We start from the raw sequence: 11,311 nt of genomic DNA on the forward strand, positions 1-11,311 counted from the left end.
TGTGTACCATCGAATCCAATCCGACTGGCACAGGAGGAGATTGCCCCTCCTTCTCCAGCAGAGCATCTAGTGGATTTGAACCGCATGCCTCTTTGATTGCAGCACAGCTTCTTACCACTAGGCCGCCAGAGCTCCCCAGCACTAAGCCTTTTGAGAAAAGTCAAGCACAGTATTCTTATTTCCCTTGCTTCTACTGCTCAACAGCTGCAGACATACTTCACTTAGTTTACTGGTTAGACATTTCTGTAAGTGGATCTAGATATCCCTTTAGCTAAGTACTTTTCTTCAAGTGTTAGGTTTCCTTAGCCATTCTGCTGCTCTGCCTCTTAAACCCATTTATATTCAGTTTACTTATCAATATCTTTTTCCCAGACCATCTTTAATTGTCTTTCTAGGATTTTGGCAGAAAATGTCTCACAAGTGCTTGTGAGATAGTCCCCTAAGCACTGATCATCTCTCCTAGACTTTGGCCCACTGAATTGCCTGGTCATGTGTGCCATCCCCCACATTCATACATTTCTTTTTTCTCATCTCTCACCCTCTCAATTTATACCTAAACAATAGAGATGAATATACTAAGGAAGTCTCATCTCTCTGTTTTCAATATGTGTATAATATCTATCTCATTTCTTTGTTATGTACATTGCTTTTTCTACCTTATTTTTATTCTTTCTTTTGTTTCCGCTGTTTCCCTCTCATTCCGTTCTCATCTCTGTTAACTCTCCAAGGTGGATTCATTCTCTACTGGAATCATTTCTTGGCTTTTTATATTCGTGACCTCATGCTATAATTGTCCTTTTGTGACTGCTTTATGCCACTCAACATAATTTGTTCCCTCTTCACCCATGTTGGGCAATATTTTGCTAATTCTTTATACTTTTTTAGTGATACATGCTATGTCGTTGTGTAAATGTATGAGTTCCTTTGGCTGTTTGTCTGATGATGGACACTTAGGTTGTTTTCAGCTCTTTACTGTTATAAATAATGCTGCAATAAACATGGATATAGATCTGCTTTTCTGTGTCACAGCTCTTATTTCTTTAGCTGATGTACCTGGTAGTGGGATTGCTGGAGCAAATGAATTTATATTCCCGACTTTCTAAGGAAGAATCAAACTGCTGTCCATAGTGGCTGCACTACTTTATATTGTCGCCAACAATGAGAAAGAGGTCCAGTTTTCCATACCCTTGCCAGCATTTTTAAAGATTCTTATTTTTGCTGCAATGAGGCAATAGCTTATTGTTGGGGTTGGGGGTTTTTTCATGTCTTTCATAGCAAATGGTCTTGAGCATTTTGTCATGGAATTTTTTTGCCATCTGGATGTCTTTTGGTGAAGTGTCTATCCCTGTTTCTACCTATTTTGTGATTGGGTTGTCTTATTGAGATTTTAGAGTTTTCTATACATTTTAGAAATGAATCACTTATCTGATGTGTCATTATCAATTATTTTCCTAATTTTTGGATTCTCTTTTTTGATTACATAAATATTTCATTTTAGGAGGTTTCAATTCTCTAATTTATCTTCTATTGATTGTATGTCAGTTGTATTCAATAACCTATTTAAGCCCTAACTAAGGACTATCTAATATGTTTCTACAAACAAAAAAAATGCATTCATTAAATAAGAATGTCTTAATATCTACTCTAGAGCAGTGTTAGCTACAGTTGAGTTGAATACAACTCATAGCAACCCTGTGAATAACATGTGTGAACCCTGTCCAGTCCTGTACATCTTCACAATCTCTGACACATTCAAGCCCATTGCTGCAGTTACTGTGTCCATCCACCTGGTTGAGGGTCTTCCTCTCCTCCATCCCTCCACCTCTCCAAGCATGGTTTCCTTATCCAAAGAATAATTTCTCCTAACAACATACACAAAGTATGTGTGATGAAGCTTTATCATCTTTGCCTCCAAGAAGCATTCTGACTACCCCTTCTCCAACACATATCTGTTTATTCTTTTGGAAGCCCATGAGATAGTGAGTACTCTTCTCTAACACATAGTTCAAAGGCATCTATTCTTCTGTCATCGTTATTCATTGTCTAACTCTCAGCAGCATTTCAGTCAAAAAGACCATGGCTCAAATCAGGCACACCATAGTCCTCAAACTAACATCATTGTTCCTCAGTAATTTGGGAGTCAATTACCCCGGGGTGGGGGGTGGGGGTGTTTTTACCTTTTGATGCATTTGCTTATTGCTATAAGTTGACCTCTAATTACTGCTTTGGCTGTTTCCCAGAGGTTTTGGCAAGTTCTGTTTTCATTGTCATTTGTTTCAACAAATTTTTAATTTTGTTTTGTATTTCTTATATTACCCACTCATGTTCAAGCAAGGTGTTGTTCAGCTTCCAAATATATGGGGGGGGGGGATTTCTCCTTTATCCCCTTGTTATTAATTTCTAGTTTTGTAGCATTGTGGTCTGAAAAGATATTTTGTATTATTTCTATGTTTTTTTTAATTTATTGATGCTTCCCTTATGACCTAAAATGTGATCTGTTCTAGAGAATATATCATGCATATTGGAGAAGAAGGTATACTGTGCTTTTGGGGGATGCATTAGCCTGTATAATATCTATGAGATTGAGTTGGTTTATTGTGTGGTTTAATTCTTCAGCATCTTTGTTGAGTTTCTTTCTGGTAGTTCTATTTTTTCTTGAGAGTCTCCTACTACTATACTGGTGTTGTCTATTTCTTTTTTCAGTTCTTTTAATATTTGCTTTGTATATTTTGTAGCTCTATCATTTGGTGCATGAATATTTATTGTTGTTATAGCCTCTTGGTCTGTTGACCCTTTAAACATTACGTAGTGACCTTTGTGATGGTTTTTGCATCGAAATCTATTTTATCAGAGATTACTATCACTACTTCTACTTTTTTTCCATTGCCATTCATTTGGTTGTTTTTTTTTCCCCCGCCCTTTTATTTTTAGTCTTTATCTTCACTTTTCTGGTGTGACTCTTGTAGATAACATTTTGCAGGTTTTGTTTTTCTATCTAATCTGCTACTCTTTCTCTTCAGTGGTGCACTTAAGCCATTCACATTCAGTGCAATTATTGAGAGACTAGGTTTTATTGCTATCATTTTGTTGAGTTCTTGTTGGTGTTCTTTTTGGTTACTTAGCTCCATCCTGCTTTCTGAGTCACATCTGTAAGAACATCTGTCAGTGTTTCCTGCAATGTGGGTTTTGTTTTTACAAACTCCTTTAGGTTCTGCTTTTCTGAGAATATCTTGATTTCTCCTTCATATTTTATGGACAGTTTTGCTGGGTACAGTATTCTTGGTTGATAGTTGTAATTTTTGAGTGTTTGATATATGTCATTCTACTGTCTTCTTGCTCATGTGGTTTCTGCTGAGAAACCAGCACTTGGATCTTATTTGTTCTCCCTTGTAGGTCACTCTTTGTTTCTCCCTAGCTGCTTTCAAAATTCTCTCCTTATCTTTGGTTTTGGCAAATTTGACTATGATATGCCTTGGTGTTTTTCTTTGGGGGTCTATTCTATATGGTGTTTGCTTAGCTTCTTGAATATATATATTCTCTCATTCTTCATTATGCCTGAAAAGTTTTCTTTTAGTAATTTTCCCACAACTTTTTCAGTGCCTTTACTTTCTTCTTCCTGTTCTGGAATTCCAATTATGCACGTGTTATTCCTCTTGATGGTGTCCAACGTTATTCTTAGGCTTTCTTCTTTTTCCTTCCTTTTTAATTCTGCTTTTTGTTCTATCAGATCAGTGGTGACCATTCTATCTTCTGTTTACTGGTTCTGTGTTCCATCTCTTCAACTCTGTTAATATGTCCCTCCAACATGTTAACGGCATCTGAGCATTGGTCCTCATATTCTGGATTGTAGTTTTTGTTTTCCCAGAACCTCTAATGCCTCATTTGTTTTCTCTGCATTGTCTTGGATTGGTTTTTTTAAGTTCCTCTTGGGTTTTGTTTGCAGAGTCCAATAATTCTTCAAGTTTGTCTTTAACCCATTGAAAATATTCAATCATTGTTCTTTTGAATTCTGTGCCAGAAAGTTCCATCAGACTTACAGGCTTCAGGAAATCCGTTGATACGGTGTCACTTTTGGGGGTGACACTTTGTTTTGGGTTTGTGTAGGGTTTAAGATAGTCTTCTTCTTTTTTAATATTGCTGTGGTAGAGTTTTTCATGCCTGAGGCCTTAGCAGGCTCTTGGTTTGAAAACCTTGGCTCAGGAAGTCACTGCTCCAGTGGAGGGCAAGGCAGCTACCCTGCCTGACTTTCTCTCTGAGCTTTTGACTCAAGGGAAGACTTGCTTCTGTTGGGGAGAGATATGGCCTGTGAGTTAGCAGTCTTCCCTGTCAGGCAACTTCTGTAGCTAAGCTAGGTGGGTACAAGGTGCCCAGGGCTAAAGGTATCTCAAGCTCTGGGAAGGGAGAGGAAATGGAATCACCTGTGATATTGCTTTCCCTGGCACAGTTCAGAGAGGTGGTGACAGGTCATCCTCCAGACAGTGGGGTGTCCAGGCAGTAGGGCTAGGTCCTCCAGGCAGTGGAGCTGGGCTTCCAGGCAGTGGGAATGGGCTTCCAAGTGGTAGGAAGGATCATCTCAGGGGCAGGGCTGCAAGGGCAGGTCCTCTAGGCAGTGGGGCCAGGTTGTCCAGGTGGCAGATGTGGGAATCTAAGTGGTGGGGCCAGGGCCACCAGCTGGAGGGACCAATGTCTACAGGCAGAAGTGTTGAGGGACCTCCAGGCAGCAGGGCCTTGGTGTAGTGCTCCAGATAAGAGAGCAGTCCAGGCCACACTAAAAACTTTTTAATACAGGTACCTGGTTAATAGACTGAAACTGATCTATGGCTGCTGCTGACATGTGCAGCAGGGGCTGAAAACTCTTCAGTAATTTGGAGAGGTCCCTTAATTCAGACTTCCCCAGTGCAGTATGTCTTCTGATCTCCTGGTACCAAGTGTATTGATTGTGGATCTAAGTAAGATGAAGTCGTAGGCAGTTTCAAACTTTTCTCCATCATGATGTTGTCTATCAGTCCAGTGGTCAAGATTTTTGTTTTATTGATGTTTAAATGTAATTGTTATTGAAGGCTGCAGTGTTTAACTTTTTGTAGCAAACATTTCAAGTCCCCTTCACTTTCAGCAAGCGAGACTATGTCATCTGCATAAGGATAACTGATGAATCTTCCTCCAATTTTAAAGCCTTATTGTTCTACATAGAGCCCAGCTTCTTGAATAATTTACTCGGCATACAGATTTAATAGGTATGGAAAACCCTGATGCACACCTTTCCTAATTTTAAACCATGTTGTGTTCCTTTGTTCCTAATTTTAAACCATGTGGTGTTCCTTTGTTCTTTTCACACAATACCGTCTTGATCTAGGTGTAGGTTTCACACAAACAAAAGTAAGTGTTCTGGAATTCCCATTCTTTTCTGTGCTTTTGAGAATTTTTATGATCCACACAGTTAAATCCCTTTGCATAGTCAATAAAATAAAAATAGGCATTCTTCTGGTATTCTTTACTTTCTGCCAGGATCCCCCTGACATCAGCAATGATATCCCTGGTGCAGTGGCCTCTTCTAAATCCACCTTGAACATCTGACAATAATGTGTGCTTATAGAACAATAGTGTATGTTTAATTTATAATTGCACTTTCAGCATAGAAGTCCACTTGAAATTAATGACATTTATGAGTAGTTGTTGTTAAGTGCCATCCAGTCATCTATAATTCCTAAAAATAAAAAAAAAATCCTGTGAACAAATCTGAGCTCTGCACCTCCCTGTGTCTTCCTTGAAGTTAATAAAGTACAGTGTGTTTCCAGTGGAAAGGAAAGGAAAATACAGTCTGTGTGTGACTTGGAACTAATGGAGAGAGTTTTGCCTGTGCAGCATGTTCTGGAAGTAAAGATGGTGTATTAACCAATGTCAACATGAGAGTGCGACTGAGCAGTAAATCCTCACACTTTCCTGGCAGTGTGATGGCATGTCAGGGTGACTAGCTCTGCTTTTAGATGCTCTCAGAAATGTTAGAAAGGAATTGTTTCCCTAGTGATGTAATGAGAGAACAGCTCTCAGTCTCATTGTTGATTACTGGTCCTCAGTGCTGGTGGAGACCGAGTGACCACTATAGGGACTTTAACTCAACCTGCAAGTAGCTTTCTCCTGGGATGACTGGAACTCCATCCCACAATGGGGGAGTGGGAGAGTGGAGAAAGAAAATAAGGGTATGTGTAGGGGGGCATAGTGTGTACACATGTTGGGATATGAGCATATGTGAGGACGTGTGTGCGTGCATGTGTGTACGTGTATGTGGTGATCATGTACACATGTGAGGACATGTAAGTGTGTGCATGGTGGGCATGTGCATGTATGAGGACGTGTGTGTGTGTGGATGTATCAGGGAGTGTGTATGTGTGAGGACATGTTAGCATGTGTGCATAATGGTCATGTGCATTATGAGGAAGTGTGCATGGTGGGCATGTGCATGTATGAGGACGTGTGTGTGTGTGGATGTATCAGGGAGTGTGTATGTGTGAGGACATGTTAGCATGTGTGCATAATGGTCATGTGCATTATGAGGAAGTGTGCATGGTGGGCATGTGCACTTATGAGGACATGTGCATGTGTGCATGGGTCAGGGAGTGTGCACATGTGAGGACGTGTGTGTGCATGGGTCAGGGTGTGTGCACATGTGAGGATGTATGTGAGTGTGTGAAGACGTGTGTATGTATGTGTGAAGAGTGCATGTGTGCATGAGTCGGCATGAGTGCATGTGTGGGAATGTGTGTGTGCATTGTGGGCAGAGTGTATATGTGAGGACTTGTGCATGGTGGGCGTGTGCATGGGTGAGGACATGTATGTGTGTGCATGTGTGCATGGGTCAAGGTATGTGCACATGTGAGGACGTGTGTGTGTATGTGTGTGCGTTGTGAGTGTAGTGTAGATGTGAAGACTTGTGTGTTTGTGCATGGTGGGCGTGAGCATGTGTGAGGACGTGTATTTGTACCTGGGTCAGGGTGTGTGCACGTGTGAGGGTGTGTGTGTGTGTGTGGTGGGCAGAGTGTATGTGTAAAGACATGTGCATATGTGTGTGTACACATGTTAGGGGGAGCAGGTGAGGGGCACCCAGTTATTCTTCCCCAAGACTCCAAGAGTAGAAGCAGAATGAGGGCTCTGGGGTGGTACAGCTGCTCTCCTCACCACAAGGCAGCCCTGAAGGACCCTTTGGGGAGATGGTCCTTATGTGACCCCCCCCTTCCCAGGACTGGGCAGGGGGAGAAAACCTGCTCAGGTGGTCAACCACCATTCCTTGGTCTTCGTGGATATCTGGGTGCAAACAGTGTGTCCTGAGGCAGAATCCCAAACCAATGTTTTCCCCTCTCCTGCCAGGCACTCACTACTGCCCTCATTTTACCAGAGAGAACCTCTGTCCACATTCCACACCCCCATGTCATCTCCCCAGGACTCTCTACCCAGTTAACTCTCAGAGCCCCTGCTGTCTGCCTGGCAGCACCCTACTGCCTTGTGGCTGATGTGCACACATGACCCGTTCTAGAAGCTCAGACAGCTCTGTGGGGATTCAACAGGCGGTTTTCAGTAGGTTGAGAAGAGTTGGGCTTCTTTCCAATAACATTTCCTCAAAATCCTTGAAATGGTCATTTCTATGCTGCTGCCGTGATCAGGCATCAATTCTCCTTGTGTTTCTTCCTGCAGGAAACTACTGGAATGCTGCCTCCTTTCCAGACCCCTCCTCACATCTGCACTTCTCCACCTTCCAAGGGGAAACCAGTGCTGACATCTCCTTCTACTTCAAAACCCTTATCCCACGCGGTGTGTTCCTGGAGAACCTGGGGAACACGGACTTCATCAAGCTGGAGCTGAAGTGTGAGTAAGCCCACACAGGGCCATGGTCACCCAGACTACCCCCTCATTGTCCCACAGTGCTGAGGGATACCCACCTGAGAGGGCAACAGATGAGCGCTGCCCTCGCTCGGGGAAACAGAGTAGCCCGGGCAGCGATGCGGCAATGCCTCGTGCAAGTGTCCCTCTGTGTAGGGTTTTCCCAGGAGCCACTCCTTGGTGAGCCCAGAGATGGGGCAAGTGCACTGGACCTTGGCGTTTTCCTCCCCACACCGATGGTCTCTCTGTTGCCCTCACCACCCTCACTGCAGTGGTGACCACACCAATGGATTCTCCATCACCCTCATCACCCTCACTGACCACACTGGTGACTGCTCTGTCACCTTCACTGACCACACCAATGGCCTCTCTGTCACCCTCACAGACCACACCGATGGCCGCTCTGTCCCACTCACCACCCTCATTGGTGACCAAGGCTCCAAGGGCATTTGTTCTTGCAGCAGAATCTCAGTGTCTCTGCTTCGTCTCCTCCCGGGTCACTGGCTCACAGTTGCTCTGAGAGAAAGGCAGATGTGTCCCTCTGAGAGTCACCATTCACCCTCAATGTCCACTTCCTGACAGCCGCCTGTTAATGAACCACACTGTGACACCTTGCAGGGCTGGAGGGTTCTTGACTGTACAGCAAGCAAACAACACTGAGCAGTAGACGTGTCAGTGCCCTGTTCCTCGTCCCAGGTCCCACTAGCATAATGTACCTGCTAAGCTCCGTGCTGCTGCTGGTCTTCAAACCAGCTCTGACACACATACAGGACACAACCCTGTACGTCACTTCTTCCTGTCTGTGTGTCCTCACGCACTCAGGACGTGGTCCCTAAGCATCTGCCACATCCCAGCAGTCGTGCAGATGAGCTGCAGGATGGCACCTCATCAGCCTCCCTCAAGGGTTGTGCTGTTTGTTTTGTTAAAGCAGTGAGTGACTCAGTCATTAGAATCATAAGAACGCCTCATCTTGATCCTGGTGCCCATGTCCCAGGTGAAGTTCAGGACCATAATTGAAACGTCTCACTCCTTCTAGTGCCCTCCAGAGCTGGGACCACCACTAACGTCTCCATTTCAACAGTGAGGAGCCCAAGGCACAGAGCCGGTGAGCCGCCTGCCCAGTTCCCATGCTAAGACATGGTGCAGACAGCATTGACCATCTGTCCTGGAGTTACTGGTCTTCCCAGGGAACTTCACTGCCTGGAATGGACAGGGAGAGGTAGCTAAGGCCCAAAGGCGGGGCAAGGAGGCAGCAATGACCAATGATCACGTGGCAAGGTCCTGAAGAGGAGGGGGCAGGACATGAAGGAAGGGGAGGCTTTCCAGCATGAGGAAGACACGAACGAAGGGCCAAGAAGGGAACAGCCTACAGCCACAGCTGAGCCCTGCAAGTGAGAGGAGAAGCCAATGAGGACAAGCCCTGTCAGACACTCACTAGATGGGAAACAAGTTTGTGTAGCCATGACCTTGACAGTGAGGAGAGGAGCAGTGCTCTCGGACTTGTCTTTACCAAAGAGAACACTGACACCAAGGGGAGAGACTGGGATTTGCATTGATCATAGTGGTGCATGAGCTGGGAGAGAGGACAGCAGTGGAGATATCTTTTTATTTTTTTCCCACTTTAAAAAAATGTTTTATTATTGTTATTTTTTATTAATTTTAGTGAAAGTTTACAGAGACTTTGGCTTTCCATTCATTCACTGTTGCACTTTTCTCCCTGCCCAACCTCCCCCCAACCCCGAGTTCGCTCTTTGAAAAGTAAAATAAAAATTCTTTCATTGTTATATAATCCCTCCCCCCGCAGTCCATTCCACTGTGGAGTCTTCGTTCTTATCTGTTGAGTTGGGACCAGCCCCCAGCCAATCATTCAGTGGGTCTTCAGAGGTTGTCAATCACATGGAAGGAGAGTGGCCACTTTTCTCCCCTGGAGCAGCTGGTGGGTTTGAATAACCAGAGAGGCCATATTTGGGTCAGCAGGCCCACTTTCTTGGTCTATGCCAGCAATGAAGAGTAATGAGAGATCCTGGAAGGAGAAAAAAATTCTACATTTCACAGGTTTTGAGAAAAAATGGTTGTATGGGATACTTGAAAGGCAGATCCAGGATGGGTCTGGATGCATCTCTGGTTTTGAGGCTGTGCTGGGGAAGGACATTCCAAGCAGCGTGTGGCACTGACACTTTTTAGATGGTGTGACTCACTCTCCACAGAGGAAACCTAGGTTCAACCACTGGTCCACACTCCTCATGCAGTGTCACCTGTCCACTAGTCCACTTTGGTGACTAAGATGTGGCCGTCTGCTTCCATAAAAATATATGGCATTGGAAATCCTGTTGGCTAGTTCAGTTTCCCCACACAGAATCATGAACCAGAACAAACATAAGCACAGTGGGTAGTAGGTAATCTGGTACCAGACAGGTTTTGGAAGAACTTCCAGACTAAGACCCGCTAAGAGGACAGCCTTGCCAGTCTGCTTCCAAAAACTAGTTATTGAGGAGTCCATGGGCACCAGCAGTCAGGTGTGTAGGCCCCAGCAGTCAGGTCTGCAGGCCCATTGTGAAGCCCATGTAGGCCCCAGCTGTCAGGTCTGCAGGCCCATTGTGAAGCCCATGGGCCCCAGCAATCAGGTGTGCAGGCCCCAGCAGTCAGGTGTGCAGGCCCCAGCTGTCAGGTGTGTAGGCCCCAGCTGTCAGGTCTGCAGGCCCATTGTGAAGCCCATGGGCCCCAGCAGTCAGGTGTGCAGGCCCCAGCAGTCAGGTGAGCAGGCCCCAGCAGTCAGGTGTGCAGGCCCCCATGGTAACAGCACAGGGCTGGGCAGCATTTCCTTCTGTTGTGTGTGGGGTCAGCAGACACAATGGCAGCTGACAAGTCCTAACATCTCTAAGACCTAAGGTCCCTGTCTAGGTAATCTCAGGCCCTGCAGTGGTGATACCACAGGCTGCTGGCTTCAACAGAAGAGTGATCCCCTGCAGTTTAGGATGCTGGAAGTCCAAGTGTGAGGTGCCACCTTCTGGGGAGTCGGCTCTCTCCTTGTTGAGGAGGAAAATCCTGGTTTTCTCAGCATCTGCAAACCCAACATTCCTTGGCAATCCCTATGTCTTACCTTTCCAGGTGTTAAGGAACTTCCTCACATGTCAGCTGAGGTGCAAAACAGTGCACTCCATGCCCAGGAATCCTTTCCAGGTGGCAGCAAGCACTCCCTTGACCCCCTTCTCAGCTCATTGTCCTCTCTTAGAAAGAGTGAGATAAAGGACACTTCCCTTACATCAGATGCAGGCTGTGATGGGATGTTGTTTCTCCCTTAATCCCTTTACAACTACTTGGTTTATCAGATCACAGATTACATAGTTTCCATGTTGGATGGATCTTAGCTGAAAGCAGAGAATACCAGAAGAATGTCTATCTGTGTTTCATTGATTATGCAAAGGCATTTGACTACGTG

The 11,311-nt window shown here is 44.8% G+C and overlaps 1 protein-coding gene across 1 annotated transcript in view; it reads left to right on the forward strand.

Moving 5' to 3' along the window:
• The window catches only part of CNTNAP2 (contactin associated protein-like 2), a 1,206,610-nt gene that overhangs the window by 1,071,202 nt on the left and 124,097 nt on the right, over positions 1-11,311 (forward strand). Inside the window, exon 16 of the mRNA XM_006887275.1 lies at positions 7,687-7,857. Within this exon, the coding sequence (XP_006887337.1) occupies positions 7,687-7,857 (171 nt within the window). The remainder of the gene's footprint in view (positions 1-7,686; positions 7,858-11,311) is intronic.

The sequence above is a fragment of the Elephantulus edwardii genome, unplaced genomic scaffold (genome assembly GCF_000299155.1).
Source record: "Elephantulus edwardii isolate Elephantulus edwardi_28Jun2011 unplaced genomic scaffold, EleEdw1.0 scaffold00055, whole genome shotgun sequence".
In the NCBI taxonomy this organism is placed as follows: domain Eukaryota; kingdom Metazoa; phylum Chordata; class Mammalia; order Macroscelidea; family Macroscelididae; genus Elephantulus; species Elephantulus edwardii.